At 40.6% G+C, this 21,182-nt stretch overlaps 2 protein-coding genes across 3 annotated transcripts in view; one reads left to right on the top strand and one right to left on the bottom strand.

Annotated features, from left to right (window-relative positions):
* Nucleotides 1-5,498: 5,498 nt before the first annotated feature.
* On the bottom strand, nt 5,499-14,494 carry LOC125745518 (V-type proton ATPase subunit S1-like). The gene is made up of 7 exons (XM_049018468.1): nt 14,279-14,494; nt 10,207-10,247; nt 9,849-9,934; nt 8,755-8,996; nt 8,105-8,155; nt 7,347-7,590; nt 5,499-6,834 (listed from the first exon to the last, which is right to left on the bottom strand). The coding sequence occupies exons 1-7, from the start codon at nt 14,377-14,379 to the stop codon at nt 6,598-6,600; spliced, it is 1,002 nt and encodes a 333-aa protein (XP_048874425.1). The 5' UTR covers nt 14,380-14,494; the 3' UTR covers nt 5,499-6,597.
* Nucleotides 14,495-19,342: 4,848 nt separating this feature from the next.
* dnah12 (dynein, axonemal, heavy chain 12) overlaps nt 19,343-21,182 on the top strand; it is a 43,508-nt gene continuing 41,668 nt past the window's right edge. For both annotated transcript variants that reach the window (XM_049018238.1, XM_049018237.1), the window contains exons 1-2: nt 19,343-19,445; nt 19,847-20,061. In XM_049018238.1, the coding sequence (XP_048874195.1) occupies nt 19,847-20,061 (215 nt within the window). In that variant the 5' untranslated portion in view covers nt 19,343-19,445. The remainder of the gene's footprint in view (nt 19,446-19,846; nt 20,062-21,182) is intronic.

Here is a 21,182-nt window from a genome sequence, read left to right as displayed (position 1 = left end):
ATGATGGACAGAACCAGCGGTCAGCCAGGCAAGAAAAAAGATGGTATCAAATATCACTGACAGGCCCCTGTTCCAGAAGTAGCATGACTTACATCTACTTCAGGAAATGTAAAGACAAGTTATTTAACTTTATAAGCTTGTTTCTACCCAATTTAGGTGCTTCTTAAATAAAATAATTTTACAGATCACGCATACATTTCACAAATTGTCTAAATTGTGGAGCTTGTCTTACATTAGAATGTGTGAATAATTCTACACTTGGAGCAGAAAAGTGGCATTTCAGTTTAATTCAGCTGAATTTTTTTTCCATTTTCCCAGTTTTGCCCTGAAGCATTAAAGAAAGATTTAGCATCAAGAGCAGCAAACTGAATGGATATAATAGCAATAAATCTTCGGTAGCGTTAAAAGTCAGAAATTTGGGAAAAGAAGAGAGAAGAGGACAAAATCTGGTAGGATTAATTAAAGGAGAAACAAATATTGCGGGATTCAGACTATCTGGTTGCTCAAACGCCTTGTACCCGATAATCTTAAAATGTTAGAAATAAATGGATGACTTCACTTGGAACTATGGTGAAATGTTGGCCCTTTAGTGCAGGCAGTTATGCTCAGATGGGCAGAATGTGCAAAAGCTACTGTACATCTATGTGATGGGTCAATGTTCCAGGCCTGCAATGGGCTGGCTGACTGAGTTCTGCTTACATTCATTGGTACAGCATTCTGAACGCGTTGTAGGGCAGAAAGTGTGTGTTTGCATGCTTGGTGAAGGTAAAGCCCTGCAATAGCTTCAGATTTTTTCTGTAGACGAAGGCATGTATTATATTTTTTGTATCCATCCATCCATCCATCCATTTTCCAAACCGCTTATCCTACTGGGTCGCGGGGGGTCTGGAGCCTATCCCAGAAGCAATGGGCACGAGGCAGGGAACAACCCAGGATGGGGGGCCAGCCCATCGCAGGGTACACTCACTTGCCATTCACTCTCACATGCATTCCTATGGGCAATTTAGCAAGTCCAATTAGCCTCAGCATGTCTTTGGACTGTGGGGGGAAACCGGAGTACCCAGAGGAAACCCCACGATGACATGGGGAGAACATGCAAACTCCACACACATGTGACCCAGGCGGAGACTCGAACCCGGGACCCAGAGGTGTGAGGCAACAGTGCTAACCACTGCGCCACCATGCGAATTTTTTTTTTATGCAAATTAAAAACATTATAGGATTATATGATAGTAATGTTTCTTATAATCATATAATGATTGATTTTAGACAAACGATGTGATAAAATAGGATTAGGAGTTTCTTACATATCTTGATTAAGAAATTATGTTGATCAGAAGGGATTTTACTATAGGAAGTAAGTTAATATTTTTTTGAGGCATGAATGCTTTCCTTACCTAAAAGGAACAGGAAGAATTTAATTCTGTTCATTTATATGTATGCATGAAATTACATTATTAATTTACCTTTCAGAATTCTAATACAAATTACATTGTTAATTGAAGGAGAATAAAGTATGGTTTTAAATTATATTTAAACAACTCTCACAGTTGTGTATATTCCTTGTGATCAATTCGATGATCAATTTGAATTCTGCAGAATGATGGTTTTTTTACGGAGCTTCCAGAAATAATTCATTAAACGGTGGCTGGATCTAAATAGGTTGTGAAGGTTAAGGGAGACTTGCATTTGGGGCCCACTCTCCAGACTAAGCTATTTGTTATTATTGGCAAGGTGTTGAGTTACAGATTTAACCTCATGACTTCAAATGGATTCTGCTGTCTCTGTAAGGAGCTGCGGGTCAGGGAGAGGTTGGGACAGCAGGAGGTTCTCCTCCAGCTACCGACTACGTGATTGGTGTGCAGGTTCTGTTTTCCTGAGTGCCACTGTAAATCAGACAAGACATCTCCAACGGGGGACATGTTCCTCCGCCGATCGCTGGATGTTGCCAAGCCATGTGGAACGCACTTGTTTACATTTGCTTGTTGTATAGAACACCCATCCAAAGGTAATATAGGTCAGGACCTGATTCTCTTGATTTACTTTATAGTGTCATACAGGCCACTTTAAACATGATTGAAGTATGCATTTTGCTTGTCGTTATAGTTACAGTTACAGATTTGTATTGAATATTGATATGGTGAATTAAATGAAATTAGTACTTTAATGCTGGCAGGAACTAGCAACTGTAAATAGCCCCTTGTTGTACTGTTGCTGTTAATAGTTGTATTGCCTAATGGTGGCGTGTATGTTTTCCGTATTTTATGTGAACCCTGCCCGATCCTTTAGCATTGTGTAAATTACTCGCCGTATGTGTGCTTTACAGTCCGGTGTCTAACCTCCCTGTTTTTCCCTGTCATATTCAGTTTGGTGCTTGTTTGAATATCCAAGTTAGTCTTGTTAAGGACTGTAATAAAATCTCTAAACAAGCCTCTCGTCATTTGCCATCTTCTCCCACAATGCCTCAGTGTGCAGGTCATTACAGTACTTTTAATGTTAATTAGCAGATAACAGAACTTCTGTGACGGTGTAGGCTAAATGTTGTGGTTAGTGGTTTCCTCAATGAGCTGAAACTTCTAGATGTGCTTGTGGGGCTTCTGGCTACAAAACGAACTCAAACTGATCGATTCTGAATGAAGAAAAAAACCCTGCAAAGAAGTATTCTCATAGTGTGCCAAAACAAAGTCAATGGGATGTCATGAATGGATATTACCCAGCCAGGAATGGCCCTAGTGTTTACCTGTTGTTAACCTGCATGTTATGTGATTTGCTTCTATTAGCAGTGTCCTTTGTTAAAAACCTGGCTCTACTCAATGGTGATCATAACCACAACATATGAGGATGGGAGGAAGGGACAGACTGAGTTTATTAGCAGACTGAGGATGAGGAGGACAGGCGATTCAAGTCACATTTGAATAATCACTTTGCTTTTTTAACAATCAACAAATAAATGGTAGGCTATTACTTACAGGGACCCTCTTCTCCCTAACAAACAGAGGAAGAAATTAATTTATAAGAAATTCAGTGACTCACAGGTGTAGAGTCTTAACCTGACCTTGCATCTCCCCCAAAACATTCACACTCTCTCCATGTTTCACACTCATAATAGAAAAATATTATTTCACTTACCACTGAATGCATTAATTAACTTTAATCATGGAAGACAGGACACAGTAATGGCCTCAATCGATTTTAATGTCACTTTCTCTTTTGTAGGAGAAAGATGTTATTTTGGGTGTATCAGTTCAGGTTAATAATGATATCTTGTGACAAATCGGGTTAGGTCTGGTCGCCTGTCGAAAGCCTGAAATCTTTTTAGAAGAGTGCATGACACACTCTGCATCTGAGCCCGATCTATTTGGTTTTTTTTTTTCTTCAGGAACTACCTATGAAATCAACCGCATCACAGTGAGTTGCCAGTTTTGGACGTTTCCCTGAAGACAAATTCCTTGGTTAGAAAATTATGCATAACTATAGGCTGTTAACATGGTCACATGGGCAGGCATGACAAAATGCCTCTTTGAAATGGGAGGCTCAGTAAATTTAGGGTCTCTTGCCCCGACATCCTGCCCTGTGTGGTGACTCAGTGGGATGTAATTAAACACACCAGTGTTTGTCAGAGCATTACTCTACTGGATGACAAGAAGACAATGGACTGTACCATTTCTAGCCGGGAGCTCCCACAGGGGGTCCAGTGACGCACATGCCACCCCAAAATAGCGTGCATTCATTTGGCTGGTGTGATAAACAAACTCTCACTGGCTGCAGCAGTGTTGCTGATGCTAAGGCAGAAGACTGCCATCTAGAAAGGCCAGTTGCTGGATCCTGAGACTAAATGTGTTCTCCAAAACTGGATGCACTATCCATAGCCTCAACGGCAAACTTTTTACTGGTGATCTCATAGTCCTCAGCAGCAAGATCACACGTAATGCACGTGGCTTACTACTGTACTTCTGTAACAGTGGGTGTCAAATACCAACAGCAGTGTCAGTGATTTAGCTTGAAACAACATGCCCCTCCTTGTTTCAGGACCTTCTGAAATGGAACTGCATACAGTTTTTAAACAGAAAAATTTCTTTAGTTGCATTTTTCTACTTAAGATATCTAATGATTTCTTCAATAACAAAAAGTAATAAGAAACTAGTTCTTCATCAAAGTGACACAAAGGCAGTAGAAAATGCCTTAAACAATGTCAAAATATTGCTCTATTTATATATTTTTGATGATGATACCTTTTATTTGCCATTTCAACAAGTACAGATACACAGGAATTCTTTACTTTTTGCATATTCCTTCTTGCTCTCCTATGGAACAGCCATTTATCCAGAGCCCCTGGAACAGTTCAACGTTTTCAGGCCCTTGGCTCAATGGTCCAAAAGCGATGACTAACTTGTCATCCCAGCCATGGGATTCAGACCAGTAACCTTCCAATCTTGGGTTAAGAGCCCTCCTACGCATTCATCGTAAAGACAGTTCTTCACTGTTAGGAAAGAAGAAACTTTCGATAGTTTACTTTAATCAAAGGTACTGTGATATTTCCAGTGAAAAGCAGGCCAAACCTTTTTATGAGGTTTGCGATAGGCAATAGGCATATTTTTATTCAGAGCAGTTTGCTATTATACATGACAGAATAAAAGAACTGCACTTCACTGTAAATAATAAAGTCCTATATGGACTGGCATCCCACCCAGAATAGTGTCCTGTGCTTACTGGGATAGGCTAGAGGCTCAGAGCAGCCCGCTACTGGATAAGTGGTTATAGAAAACAGATATATGGATAACAAAGTCCTAGGAACAGACAAGCATTGTTGTTTCAAAATGTCACATTAGCATATATTTCAATGTTTTCATATATGCAAATTGCACACAGCCACTAAATTAAAACATAGATATAATTCACATAGTATTTCTGGGATATATTTTTGAAAACAATGTAAACATTTGGACGCAATCTGGAGTGGATATCAGTAACGCTGATATATACTCCAGACCAGAACATATCATGGAGCAAATATTGGTGCCATTTGGATGCTTTGGATAGGAGGTTTATCCACTACTCTCAGCTTGCTACTTCACAACAATATACCATGTACACATACCGTAGAGTTTGACAAATAACGATGAAAGCTTTTTCTCTGTATCCCAATTGCTTAAATATTACCGATGAACTGGAGCAACAGTCAAATTCACACATTGATCTAATTTGACTGGAGCAGAGCATTCAATCTACACACCTTTGAAGGAGCAGGACATCTCTCATCCCGAAAATCTTGCAACCTGCAACCTGACAGGTCCCTGAGGAGCGTAGTCAAAGTACTACAGCCAATTCATCACTCATCCTATTCACTTCTGTTCCACTACTGGAGCCACGAACAAAGGAATTCTGGAAAAATCACTGTAACAAGTCTAAACAACACCAAACGATGCACATTTTTACTTATTATTCATTACAATATTGTTTCTGAAATCCCAACAAAATATTCCACAGACAAACATTAATTTCATTATTGGCCATTATTTATTGTTTCAGTTACACCAGTTGATCGTTTAAAAAATGTCTGTTTGTTTGGTACTTTTATGACTATTGTACACATTGCACACAACTCACACAACGTTAGCCAAACGAGCTTCTGCCGTTTGAAGACGGTGGTTTCTAGCCACTTGCATGCTTCATGTTTGAATGCTATGTGATGTTAACACTGCCGTTACCATGGTATCTTGAACCAGGAAATGAAAAGACAGATTTCAATACGGATCTAATTATTCATACAAAAAATAGTTTTCAGCCGACTCCAAAACAAAACGTACAGATCAGGGTAGAGTTGACAGTCATTTGGACTTATTGTAATACCATTGTTATTTGATAATGATCAGGCCAGATGAAACATTTTGATCTAATGAGTACCTTAGTCAGAATCCATTGATGGACCAGCCAAACATAACAAAAGTTCAGAGAAAAACAGTCTGACTACAGCATTATTTCCACAAAACGTCATAACACTCCAGCAGATTGAGGATATCACACGTCCAGATGAAAATCGAAGACAGATGGACATTTTTAGACTGCGAAGGTCAAAATGAAATTCTTACGGTGGTCACTATCCGCATTCATTGGATCGCTGTACAAAGTCTCCCCTCGGCAGATAGCCCCAGTACTGCAGGTACATGTTTGTGTGATAAATTTAATTTGCGACTCTCTCCTTCACCCTTCCCAGCAGCGATGTGTTGTGCCTGACTGCACCGCTCCGCCAGGGTTTCCGGCGTGCCGCTGTGTCACCGGCACGCCGGCGTCCCGCGGCCCAGCTCCTCTCCAGATCTACTGGCTGTTGCACCGAAAAAGAAATAACTCCGTTTGGCCAATCATGATCCCAGAGCAGCTGGATAGTCTGACCCATGGAGCTTAGTTCCTTTCGTCTTTCTTCATACTTGAAGGTGCAACAGCCAGAGTGGGTGGTACCAGAATTATTTCCAGGAGTTTGGTTTGGGGAGGTGGGAAAGGGCAAAACAGCCCAACAGATTGAGTCTCTTTGGTCCACAAGACTGTCCGATATGCCCCTGTGCTGGGGGGGGGAGGGGCAAATGGCTTCTCCGCTGCCTCTCACAGGTTGTTCTTATCTGTGCATTCTGCCTCGGTGCTACGGGGGAAGTAGACGGTGGCCTTGTTCTCCTCGCAACGGTCGATGTGCTTGAGGTGCACCACCATGTGCACGGCGTAGGCCAGCACTAGCAACAAGATCATGGAAGTCACCAGACCCATAAGGATGGCCGGCGTGAAGAAGCTAGCGCAGTCGCTGGCTGAGGCGAAACGACCCGACTGCACGTTAAATGCCTGGATCTGCAAGTAGGTAGGGGGACGTTAAAAAGGGAGAAGAAATATCAGCAGCAGATACGGGTTTCATGGGGCTTGTTTCAAAAAGATTGCTGATGATTTGATGGTCTGCGTAAGGATTAAGAGCCAGAGATTGAGCTAGGTTTGTAGAAGTTAGACCAGGCTTAGTCATGGTTTAGCTAAGAGGATTTTTTAGGTTTTAGGTAGCTTTGAATGTCTTTCTGTGAAACTTAACAGGATATATGATTTAAGAGCCTGAGGAAATAGCCAAATAAATGTCAGTTACTCCTTGATATCACAGATCACTGGAACCCCTCCTGAATGAATGAACTATGCATATTTAAGACCGAATTGTAAACAGGTAAACAACAAATACGGATACGGATCCTGATATATGTCAGAATTCATAAACAGCTCCAGAAAATGATCAGATGCGACACAAACAACAGGAGAGCCAGTAAGATATGGCGATGTGTGTGCAGCGTATGGGAAGGCTGCAGCGATCGCCGGCCTCCTACCTGGAAATCCGTGAAAGTGATGTGCCAGTGGGCTGCGCTGTCGCTGTGCGAGCTGGGAACCAGCAGGGTGTCGTACTTCTGCAGACTGCTGACGTGCTGGCAGTGGTAGGAGTAGGTGGCAGGGGCGTACACCTCGGTGGCGTTGAAGATGGCTTCGTGGGTCCAATTATAGTGGATGTGAACGCTGTCCAGTGTAAACCAGTTCTGACCAGCTGACTCATAGAACGTGTTGGACATCTGGAGTCTGTCCAGTGGGGGGGGGGGGGACAGAGAGGTGTTTTTTTAAAGAAGTTCTCAAAAAGAACGGCAAAAGGAGGAGATGGACTGTTAGCTGCCCTGTCTGGACCTGCCTAGCAAGTTTCTGGTCAAAGTTTGGTACTAAAGTTGACTTTATTTACCTAGTAGCAGCCTTTGTACATTTGGTGCTGCTCAAAATAAAACCGTGGTACTTCTGACAGTTATGGCTTCACACAGAGCATGTATGCAACCTTGTGGGCATGCGGTACAATGCAAGAGAAACACAGACAACAAACTACAAGACAAGTAAGATGCGTAGCCAGGTAGAAATCTGTAACGCCTAAGTAGGAGGACAGTTCATGGGTTTCCTGAAGGCAATTTTAATAAAATTGTAATTAAAATTATACTACTGCCATCCTCTGAAAAGGCTTTTCCATTTAAAACAATGAATGATGCAAATATGACCACAATGTAGCTCTCCAAATGAAATCCAACTAAAATAACATGTGACAGGCCCCTACCTAATGACTAGTCCTCTGAGATCCTCTACATCGCCAAACCGTAGAGACAGCCTGTTAGAAAATATATAAATGAGAGATTTTAACAATATAGCAGTATCAGCATATATGGGTCAATGTACCACTTCATGCTCTGTACACAAGCACTAGAAATATATAAGGACACATGACCTTGAGATGGAAGACCTTACTGACACCTCACTGTAATTATGTAGGTGTTGGGAGATTAAGTTAGCAAAGGTATTTCAGATAACTGACTTTGAACTAGGGTCTAGCAGAAGCCTGCAGGTTCTCACACTATGATGTGATGCTAAATGTGTGATAAAATAAGAAGAGTGACAGCTTGTGTGCCAGCCTTGCTCGGTGTTTTCTGGGATGTATGCAGGGCTGGCCTACGGCATACGGCTTAGGGCCCAGCAGCCACCAGGGGGCGCCCTCCATCTGATCAGCCTGTCAGAATTGGGAGGAAGACGACAAATGACAACTAGGACAGTCATATTTTGTGTAAGGCCCCGAAAAAGGATGGGTCAGCCCTGCGTGTGGAAATGGTCATCGAGGCAATCAGAGAAGTGTTGTCATCAGATCGGCAGCATCTAAACCGGGAAGGATGGGGAAACTTTAAAGAAATGCAGGAGGATGGCGGGTAGACATACGTGGCTTTGTCCTTGCTGCATACGGAGCCCCTGGTGTCCACCAGGGCACCGGGACCGAATGCTCTCTCCGTGAGGTCAACGATGGTGTGGTTCTTGTACCTGATTGCCAGTTTCTTAGCTCTGAACAGAATGCATATCTTGCCGTTGTGCGCCACATTAAGAGGGGAGTAGGGGGTGGAGTTAGCGGACTGGAGCAGCCTTCTTTTGTATCGATGTGGGGCAGCTTGATGCCATCCATAAGGCTGGAGCCCAGGGAGAGAGGGAGATAACAGCATTAGCACAGCCACTAATGCGCTGCCACTTCCCATTCCCCTTATCGGGTCAGGATAGGTATCCATCCACAAAGACAACACATTATGGGGAATGACCCTGAATTCGCAAATTACTCCTCCTCACTGATAAGCTTTTAGCAACAACAGATTATTAAAGGATTATATATTTTGACTGATGGGGAATTGAAGTAAGGGGAGATTTTGGTGTGCCTAAGGGCAATCTTAGAATAAATCATACTGGGGCGAGGGGGGGACAGAGTTGTCAAGTTCTTTCATAACCTGATCACGCAGCATAATATTTGCTTCATTGCAGCTGGTGCGTCGACACATAAACGCGATAATTAATAGCAAAAATATTCCTAAAGCATTTATACAACGTGCATAAATCCATCCATCTTCCGACCACTTATCCTGGTCAAGGTCAGGGGGGGCCTTGACCCTGTCCCATGCAACACTGGGTGCACCTTCAACAGGATGCCGGTCCATGCCAGGGCACATATAGGAAAACGGCCTTCAAATATGATGCTGCAATTCAGAGATGCCTAACCTCGTGTCTTTGGGCTGTGGGAGGAAACTCGTGTTCCCACACAGGCAGAGCAGAGGCGGGATGCAAAAAATATCGAGCCCACAAGAAAGATAGACAGAATGGATATACAAGGATGATTTTAGATGTGCAAATGAGTTTGGAAATCATCCTTCTATAAAAGTACCACACAGCAAGGTTTTAGTATGAGAACCACGCATTGATTGACATGTCAGATTTTGATAAATACATCACATATCTCAAACGTGTGTGCATTAAGTAATTCGCAAACCCCATACCCGCAGGACCCCTCTTATTGGTGTTTCTGGCGTGGGTAAGTAACTCTCCTCGGGAGAGCCGCTGTGACTGTGAAAGCTCACTGCATCTGTTGAGACACAATGGATCATCATACTAACTATTATGGTCAAATATATGAAGATTCAATAAAACTTTATTGTCCGTTATAAAGTGACAGAAACTCATCTTAGATTCAGCTCATACATAATATAAGATCAGACAACACAACAAATCACAATAAACAGCCAATGTAATTTGTGAATACACATTTGTACATTTGGTTTTGTGGTTTACTAGGACGTAGCTATCATAATATCTTTATCAACTATGATGCTGCTTACAAGTATGAAGAGTAATTACCTGCCCCAATCCTGACTCCCTGATACGGAGTGACTTCAGAGCTGCAAAATTGAATAAGAAATAATAAGCTAGTAATGATTACAAAATGAGTCAGAGGCTGAAAAAGCCACAAGCTAGATTTTGCATAAATTAAGAATACAATGAGTGATAAAATAACGCAGCACCAGTAACAAAAAACCGGACCAGAAAAATTCAGGACGTATTACAATTGGTCATGACATTATGACATCTGCGATACCAGTCTGGCTAAAATAACAAGGTCACTAAGAGTTTTCCAACATACTATTATTTTCGCACAGAATAAAAATGATACATTGTGACTCAGATCTGCTAACATTAAATGCAATACTATGAGTTTATTGACAGGACAGGGTCACACATAGATGACATTTTCATTAATGTGGCTATTAAACTGCTTCACACAGCAGTTTGCGTTGAATGTTTTATGACAACAAGCAAGTCATCAAACAGAGGCGGCATTTAAAATAGCGAACCAGCAGTGGCGTGAAAATATGTAAGAGCTAAGCCCAGGAATTTTAAGAGTCGGAGGAAGGGCTTGCTGCACGATTCCAGGCATCCCCCTGGGGCACGGAACCAAGGCCAAAGGTACCTGAAAATTTGCACTGCTGCTCTGAGAAGACAGAGGTTAGATGCTGCCCGTGGGCGATCTATGTCCAGGCAAGGCCTCATCAAACAGGACTGACAACAAGAGAAACCAAAGGCCGCCACGTCCCTTTTCTAAGTTTTACTCAGAAATGATACATCGTATCCAAAGAATTGATAAACTGATAACAGGTCTAACAGATTTTATACCATCTGTTTATGATCTATACCTGGTTCCTTTAGGGAATCCATAGCTACTGTTTTGAGTAGCGCTGTCACGCCTGTAATGAATAGCTCCATTTTCCAGCTCGGGCTGCCGAACCATTACCCTGCGCTACTGCCACATGCCCAGCCCTGCTAATTTCTGAACACGTATGATGTCGTCACACAGGAAGGCGGCCTGACGACACCCTTGAGAGGTCTATTGCCTACTACAACGGGAATGAGTGTGACTTCACTGTCAATGAATCCCCAGCGTAGTAGGTAGAACTCCATGAACGATAGCCGGCATATCTGTCATTCAGCTGGCTCGTTAAGGTCACCGGCCAGAGGTCAGCCTCCACACTGTGGCGCTGTTATTGGTTAGTGCTGGATGTGGAAGCTCCACTGGTTTTGGCAGCAGCTTTGTAACTACAGCCATCTGCAGACCACCACTGTGACTCACCTCCCATTAGGTGCTACACAGAATCTGAAAATCTACCTGCAGATTTTGGAGTACCTTGTTACTGTCTATATATCACCATTGCAATACTGCTAACACAAAATGACAGTGTATAACACTTATATTATGTAAAGCACACACTGTATATTGCTCTTATCATCATTTAAACTGAATGAAAACAATGTGCCTCACTAAAATGCTTTAATATGCGAAGATGACTATTTTTAAATATGAAGACAAGTGTAATTTAGCTGATCTGATTCTTTGGGTCTGCATACTATTACAATTATTAGAAGTACAATTAAATCTGCATTGCATATAAAAAACATTGTCACCAGGCCATCGGACGAACTGATTTAGCTTCCTGTTTTTCTGATTCCCTTTTCATTGTATTCAAGATAACAACAACAAACAACCACAAGAAGAAGAAGAACAATAATAATAATAATATTAATAGCAACAACATTTATAAATAGTCGACAGAGTTGGTTCTAACAATATTTTGGTTAATAAATGGTCAATGCAGGTAATAACCCAAGCTATGAATGCTATGAAAAAATGCATGTTCTCAGACAGTGGAACAGCTATCCTACAGATTTAAACAGTATAAAATGATATTAGGCACAATGTGATGAAAATGTCTCAACCTACCGCTCCACACATCACTGTTCCACATAGTCCTCCTTACAATACCCTACACTGAATTTGCCAAACTGTTTTGTGCTGATGAAATCTGGGCCCCCTATAGCTGAACATCTTGCCAATACTGACTGGGAACTAACAGACGGACTGCTGGTGTGTGGTTTGTTCCAAAAATGGTAATGTAAGAAAAGTTACCAAGTTGGGGTATAAGTGTGATTGCTGGCAAGTTGTTGTGACTTATGGTGTTGTAGACAATAGTCCATTATTAATGGATGGTGGTACAGTGGATATAAAAATCACACTGTCCTAATCCAGTGTGGTTCTCTGGGTAAGTTGGGGATGTGGCTACTTCTGGGTCTCAGAATTCACTATCTTGCAAAGAAAGCCATGTGCTTTGATGTCCACAGCCAAATGCACTAGTTAATATGACTGTCTATCATGTCATTGTTGAAAAGCATACATGTATCAATGTCAAATGTAACACACTTTTCAGGAAACCATTTTTCATGCAGCTGATTTTCTTAACAGCAGCACATTTTTTCTCAATAATATCTGACCCTGACCAAGATCTCAAGCAAGTCAGAAAGAATCAGTATTCACATATTTTACAACAAAGGCCATTCAAAGGCATACAATTAAAAGCATTTTTGGTAGATTAATTTTTCCGCTCAGAATATCCTATGTACAATATTTTTTCAGCTTTATATCCCCAACTATTGGCTGCTAGTGGAATAGCAACCTGCCATCTTGTGCTGCCTTCTGAATTGTTTCTGAAGAAAATCAAATGTTGCAACTGTATTTTTTAGGTGAGCTGCAAAGATGAATAGAAAACATATATTTTCGAATTGCTTTGATCTCTGCATTAAGAGAACGCACAAAGCTACTGTCAAGTATGCTATGGTTGTATTCAACTGAATACAGCGGCAAAAAGCAACAAAATAAATACAGTACAGAAATTAACATTTTAAAGTGAACAATAAATAGCGCATTATACCTCATGGTTTGATACTGAATTACATAAATGGAGAAGTGCTTCCTCGTGTCTGGATACGCACAGCTCGCCGTGCCAGGGACAGCAATCGACATTGTGGGTGGGAAAGCCTATTTCAGGGCTGATATAACAAGCTGACTTCTCAGGTTCACTAACCTGTAAAATCTTCAACGTGACAAAATTTAACCCTTCCTCTGGAGCCCTGTAACCTTCTGTATAATAATGTTCACACCAGGAAAATACCCTGCCAAGAAAATTGAACTTTCCATCATTTTGGTAATGAGACGGTAATCAGCGTAGTGCCAACCAAATACTTTAGGTCATTTCAGCTGTGTAACCAATGCTGAACATTTTATTCATTGTATTGCATTCAAAATATTGCTAGCATGGTGGATCATTAACACTATTCATCTACGATGTTTACATTTACATTTTTTAAAAATTCCAGAAACATATTCTTACAGTTAGAATAGGGAGACGCAAATCGTCATACAATTATCATAGAATAAAAAATAAAAGCATATCCTGCAGGTAATCGACGGGACCCAAAATCTAAGTGCTATTAAACAATAATATTGCATCCTCTTCAGGCAAGTGAAAAGTAACACTTCTTTGGTGCCAGGTTTTAGCTTGACTTTACCCTTTGGAATGAAAAACACGCAGCTTTTCCACTTCCATGCTGTGCTTCCAGGCTACCTGGCAGCACAATCACTGTGGGGACGACCAGGAAAACCTCTGATATTGTTCAGCACCTGCCTATTTTTCCCCAGCCTTGCCTCCTCATACATTAATGTGCCCTGTAAACTGATTCCCACTCACCACAGTGGGTGGACCTTCTCCCCCCCCCCCCCCCCCCCCCCGCCCCCCGAGAGAGTCTCTGATGAAGCCTCATTCCAATTCATCACAGTTACGCGAAAACTCAGAGGAGGCAAGAGCTCGCAGCCGTCGGCAGCGTGAAAGGCGCGACCGCGACGCGAGATTCCTAACGCGGCCACATGTGAGCGCTTCCCAACTAAAAAAAATGCCTTTTCAGCAAGACTTTGTTTTCTCTTTTTTCTTGCATCCTGCTTGCCTCCCGATGTCTGAGCCACAGCGATGGAGTCACACCGCACATTGTCTGCGCGGCATCCCCTGCCCCAGAGTCCCACACTCGGAGTTGCGATGGCCAGGCTTACCTCATCCCCAAGACGCCGGGCACTTGATCATCAGGCAGTGACAGCTGCAGCAGGAAGATGGAGAACAGTGTGAAAAGCAGAAACGACTTGTGCTTGGCCATGGGAGCAGTCAGAGCAGCTCGCCGGGGAAGAAGTCTGCTTTGTAATGTGGTTTGATAAAACAGCCTAAACCTGAGCTTAATGACTGGCAGAAACTGCAGCCAATAGACACAAAGAAGGAAGATAATCGTGTGTCATGGTCACACCCACTCTCTCTCTCTCTATCTCTGTCTCCCGCTCTCCCCCCCCCCCCCCCCGCCCCCTCCCCGCTCTCTCTCCTCTCCTTGCTCTCGCACACGCACAAACACACGCGCACATACACACACATGGAACCACAGCTGCTGGCACAGCTTACAGACGCTCGCCCGGTTTTATCCTCTCTCCCAGGAGCCTACTTTTATCAGAAGCAACCCACTAAACATGCAGATAAACATCAGCAATATTCAAGGTCAGCACAATGAAGACGTTCGCCATTCAAAGTCAGAGAACACAAACCCCGATAACATGACCCAGTTCCATACTCTGTTGCCTCAATAATTGAAATCCATTCACAAGAGAAATGCCTGTTATCTTGAGAAAAGCCCCTCAGCTAATGTTTAATGGAGCTAAATACCTATGTAGAAAAAGACATGGCAAAGGAATTATTTGTTTTTGGCCTTTAACGCTGACCTGAGCAATTCCCGAGATTACATCGAAAATTTCACATATATATTCACATATTTCAGGGGTGGATGTTTCAGACACCCACATATTTTAGGTATATAAGGTAGTATATAGACATAAAAACATATGTAGCTGCATAAATGTAGTGATGACTCATACAACATACAACTGCATGTCTGAACATTGTTCAGAACATCAGCCCTCACAATATTTAAATTACATATTATTATGCTTTGTCAGTTTAATTATTGAAAAAAGGTGTAAATGCTGCCTATATAAGTGATGCCTCAGATGTGCTTTTCACCAAATATTTATATTAGTGTGAAATGTTTTTCTTTCCCCTGGAGGGCTCCAAGTTTACATAAATATGTTATGAACAAGATAATCAAAAGTGTGCCTTCTGACATTTTATTCACAATGGTTTGAGGGTCTATCTGTACATCGAGCAGAGGCATATGGGTTAAGCATAAACACAAAGAGTGTGAATGATTCCCACAGCAGTAATAACACCAGCAGCAAGCAGATTACGCTGGTGGTGAAGCGGACTGAACAGTCATGCATGAAATATTGCCGTTTGGTTCATCTGGTGGCAAATTTGAATGGACGCAATTCATGGGCGGCCCGCGTTTGATCTGTGGCTGCCTTGTTAAAAGACACGTATGTATGAGGTCAGCAAGATATATGCTTGTGTCATTTTGTATACTGGCTTTTTTCTTGAGGAAAAGTCTAGAAGAGGCTAATGAAATTTAAGAGGGGCAATGGTGCCGCTTATTTATTCATATGCAGACAAATATTTGTGGCTCCAAGGATGGTAGACACATTGCTAACCGATTATACATGAGATGGGATGAATAGGTAATATATGCATTGGCAAATGTGATAGGCTATAAAAAAGAGAGTTGGCCAGTATTATTCAGCCTTCCTTCGCAATTCAGATGGCTCACAAACAAATAAATAATTTCAAAATAATAATTTGCCATTTGCCTTGATTCAGACTGAAAATACATTTAAAATAAATTCAGATTCCGTGATAGCAAGAGCGGCACCTTTGCATACGCTGACCTAACAACATTCTAGGCTTTAAAAATAACTTGGTTCTCCCCCATATCATACTCTCTGCATTGCCAATTATCTCCTCCTAATTAACTATATCTCTGAAACAGAACATTGATTTGGCACTATAACAGATGGATGAATACCTAACCCATTGGCTTAACAAAGAGGCTACTTTTTTATTTAACACAAATCCATCCTTAAAGCCAATGCCACTTGCTGCAGAGATTTTAACTAAAATGAAATGAAGTGCTTGGGTGGAGAGATGAGAGGAAAATATGAACACACAGTATAAGTCAACAGACATGAATGATTTAGTTTCAGAAAAAAAAATCTAAACAAAAAAAACCTAAACACAGTAAAGGTATTTTAGCTTGATATTTTAACTGCTAAGGGAATTTACGATTGCTGTAAACAAAGATCTCTCAGATATCTGGGTAATGCTGAAATAAATCAACCATGAGAGCAACTTTGAGAGTTGCGGATTAATTAGGAATTTCCCATGCAAATTTTACATGACAGACAATGATGGAAATTTGTATGCACACGAAGGCAAACGGTTTGACAAAATAACAGCCTTTGGCATTCAAACTGTGTGGAGGCGGCTTGTGTTTTGAAACCAGCTCCATGCTTATACAAGAACTTTTTCTATGAATGTTGCCTTGCTTTTCGTATGTAAGTTACATTCACTTTAAGCATCCTGTAATGTCATCATTCTCATTCATTCATCTTCTATACATTACGACCACGCTAACCACCAGCCCATGTCTTAAACTTATAAAAGAATTACGACTTCTGTACGGTCCTTCTGAAGTCATTGAGCGTAGAGTTGTCAAGGTGTTTCAAACCAATTGTTCACACAAACAGGTGCAATTCTTAACATTTTTGATAACACTAGCACAACAGGTTTGATTTTCTTTTTTTTTAATATGTGAAGATTAAAATGGTAGCCAGAACATTTCAATTACATATTTTTAACTATTCATAAGGCATTAGTTCTCGAGATGTCAAGGAAGTGACTAATATCAATAAAAGACATTGAGATTTTCTTTGATCTGTGGCAGGATACAGTTACTTACCCTGAGACAATCTTGCTTGTTCTTGTCTTTGTTCCTTCTCATCTTTCCCCTAATTAGTCCCTAGTCAGGTGTCGATATATATTTTTATAAGAATAAACCAAGAGACCAAGAGATTTTTTTTTCCCACTCACCTCTCTTCCTCAGCTGCATTTTCTTACCTGGACCAGTTTTAAATTTAATTGCTTTAGTTTTTGATCTGCTCTTAAACATCCAGCAAGCATACTGAGAAGAAGAATCAGTTTATTGAGTCATATGCTTAGATCTAATGCTTGGTAGGTGAGACAGGAGGGAAAGGCAAACACAATATGTCAAACAGTCAGTATGATTTTGTTTCAGAAAAAAACCTAAACAGAGCAAAGATTGCAGCATCCAAGCACTTGTCCATGTTTTGTCAGGGCATAAATATTGGGTGTTTCTGGCCACGGGGAACATGGTCTTGCAGAATCTAATCTGAGAATTTCAATAATAATTTTCATATTTATTTCCAGTTTTCCATTTTGATTTACTCTCACATTACTAAGTAGATTGAGTATGCTCTGTGTTGTATGCTAGGTTTCACGTAACCCTAAAACTTAATTTTACCTTATTTTATTAAAGGAGGTATGAATGAATAAATGTGACGTTGGTACAGAGCTTTTCAAGACAGCCAAAGTGCTTTACAGAACCAATGGGGAGTCACTTCACCCACCACCACTGTGTAGCCCCCACCTGGATGATGCAAAAGCAGCCATTCTGCACCAGTACACTCACAACACAGTAGCTAAGGTGGTGAAGGGGCAGCAGAGAATTCACTTAGTAGATTCAGGGTATGATTTGGAGGCCAGATTTGAAAGGGCCACAATGGGTAATTTTTAGCTAAGACAGGGAGGTCTTATTTTACACTGGGATTTGACACTGGCCCCGCCTGTATTTTACAAATACTTATATTATAAATAATACAATTTAAATTTTTTTACCTCATTAGTCTACAGGACTAACTTCCACTCATGTTAATAGGCAAACTGCTTGGAGAAACCCATTCAAACACATGAACGATATGTTCACTCACACACACGCACACACAGACCTGTAATCATATCTCTGTGGGGACCGCTCATTCATTTCTATAGAAAAATGCTAATGCTGCTCTCCTTTCAGAATATCAGTTAACTGTTTTTCTTAAATCAGTATTTAACATTTTAGATTCATCCATCTTGACTGTATATTTAATATTTAATATATGTAAAATGAATCATTTTAGGTGACCTTTTTAGTAATAAAGTAACAGTTCGAGATCAGTACCTGAATGACAAACATAAAGAGCAAACCCTCTCAAAGTTGGTTTATGTATCATGTAACATTTTGGATACATTTTGAGAGATTGTGGTGGCAGTATTAGCATTTATGTAATTTGTCAATTTATTCACTTTTCAGTGAGTTTTTGTCCATATGTTAAATCGAAATCAGTATTTCAGAATTTTCATTGGCACATAACCAAGATCAGACGAAATTTCAGTTGGCGCAGCTTGCTACTGTTGGAGACACCATGACAACAGACAACTAACAGTTGGGACATAATGCAAACAGAGAGAATAAAATACACACGCAAAAGAGAGGAGTAAATTTAAGGTGTATGATAAATACAGTGGAATGGTTTGTGCAAATTCAAGCGAACACTTACTACACAAAGCATGATTTTTTTCTTCTTTATTGAAACTGCTGCTTCACTTAGGTCATTCATCTTTATTTTTGATTACATAATTTCGCTGTCAAAGCATTCTGTTGGGGTTACTCCTGGAATGCTGCTCAATGTGAATGTGGCCAAATATGTCCCTTTTGCGGAGAGAGACATGTGACAGTGCCGTATAAAAAAGTAAATAGAACTAAATAAAAATTGCAATTAACTCGTCTTCCAATTTCGAAGATTTTTTTCCCCTCTTTTCCAACAATTTTTACAGTCTAGTGGTTCCGTACAGCAAGTAAGCTGTGGATTATATTTTTGGATTTGGGATCGATTGTACCTTATCACGCATTAACATGCTCACGTAGTTATAGATTCGCGCTGTTCACAAAACAAGCTAATGAAGCTATTGTGTAGATTTTGCAGCAATATAATTTCTAATATGTTAATACTGACAGCTACGTTAACAAGCGCATTTACATAAGTAGGCACGACGGGTGGGGAGATGGGGGGGGGGGGGGCGCAAAAGCCGGCGTTTGTAACTATGCCCCGGTTTAACATTGTTTGTCGTTGTTATAGCAACACCACTGTTGATTTTCACCGGGTGAAGCCAACCAGCCTTGGCAATGCACGGGAAAGGCAGTAGTAAATAAAATCAGACAGCAGACTCGAAGTAAGTGCCTAGAAATGATGTACTTAGAAACTGTATATTTAAAACCTTAAGCTTATTGCGTTTCTTTGAAACCGCTTCATCTTAACAGAACATGCGTCGTCTCGAACTTGCTAGTTTATTACATTTTGTCACTTCTACTTCCTAGCTGCCTAACCCTAAGCTAGCTAATGTAATATTTAATTGAGGCATTTTATTCTCTGTAGGATACAAGAAGTATGACAGGCGTTTCGTGGAATCTACATTCATTCCAGTATAGCAGACGCCGATAGTTGATAGGACATTAAACATAAAAAGAACGTGAAAGAAAAGTTTGAATTATATATAGGTGTTTCACCTCACCACTCAAACGTTGTTTAAATACCCAAATATGATAAAACTTTTTATTTTCATTGGAATTCAAGATGCCTACCTATACAGTGGACCAGAAGCCTCTTATCAGGGAGGGACAGCGGAGATACAACGTCCTGCCCCCCATCCAAAGCGTCACAGCTGCGGCCGCAGCGCATCCGGATTCCCTTGGCGGCGATGCCGGGATGGACTATATGAGCGATGTCCAAAGAACCCTAATGAAGCACAGGCGTAGCAGACAGCAGCAGCAACAGACGCGCAGAATAATGTGGGAAACGGTGCAATTTTCACGACATTAAACGATATCTCAGCATAACATCCATACAACTGCAATATCAACTATACAATGCTAACAGAAAGTGTTGGAACGCCTGTTTAATTCTGTAAAAATGTTGCAAATTTATTGGTTTCATAACGGAAGTTCATTGACAAATAATGTTTAATACATCTGCACAAATCACCTGCACACACATTTCCAAGTCTCGTCGTTCAGTTTTCTTTCCATTTTGCTATTAATTGCAGTTGTAGTCATTGGCTCCCAAATGAATGCTAAACATAAATGTTTCACGTTACTGCAAAGGCGTTACTAAATGAAAAGCACCCAACGGTGAACTTGTCAATGAACTTTTTAATCCCAAAATAACTCTTTTAGAACTATAATAATAATAATAATAATAATAATAATAATAACTACTGTTTTTTTAATAATGTGATATATATTTTTGTAAAAAAATTTAGTGATGATTTTTTTTATACAACCAATAAATATGCTATATTCTTTAATGAATTAAGCAAGCGTCCCAAGACTTTTTGTGAGCATTGTATATACTATATACAGCACCAGTCTACAACCTAGAAACTAGGTATTATGTAAATGGGAAAGGCATATAATATATAAAAATATTGAAAACTTTAAATTTTGGAGTCCTCAAAATAGCCACCATGTGCCTTGAAAATATCATCGCATACATGAGGTATTTGCCTTAACAGATTTTAGCAGGAAATCACCCAACACGCCTTATCAGCTTGTCTGCAGCAATTCCCAGAAATGTAGGGAGCTTCTGGGTTGCTTAGCTCCGACTTGTCTGTCCGGTCCATCTGTGGGCTTGTGCCAGGACGGGTCATTAGTTTGAAATATTCACTTTCCTCTCCTGACTGATACTGCAGTTCTTCCACAGTTCTGAAGTACGTTTTGGGTTATTTTGTTGAAATGGCATCTTGTACTGCTTTGGGATTTGACACTGGCCCTGCCTGTATTTTACGAATAATTACATTATAAATATTAGAATTTTAAAATTTTACCTCATTAGTCTACAGGACTAACTTCCACTCATGTTAATAGGCAACTATTAAATCGTAGATAATTATGCTTGCAGCTGTATTGTACTG

Source organism: Brienomyrus brachyistius, chromosome 6 (assembly GCF_023856365.1).
Source record: "Brienomyrus brachyistius isolate T26 chromosome 6, BBRACH_0.4, whole genome shotgun sequence".
Lineage (NCBI taxonomy): Eukaryota > Metazoa > Chordata > Actinopteri > Osteoglossiformes > Mormyridae > Brienomyrus > Brienomyrus brachyistius.
The sequence above is the reverse complement of the archived record's forward strand: the minus strand, read 5'-3'. Positions and strand labels throughout refer to the sequence as shown.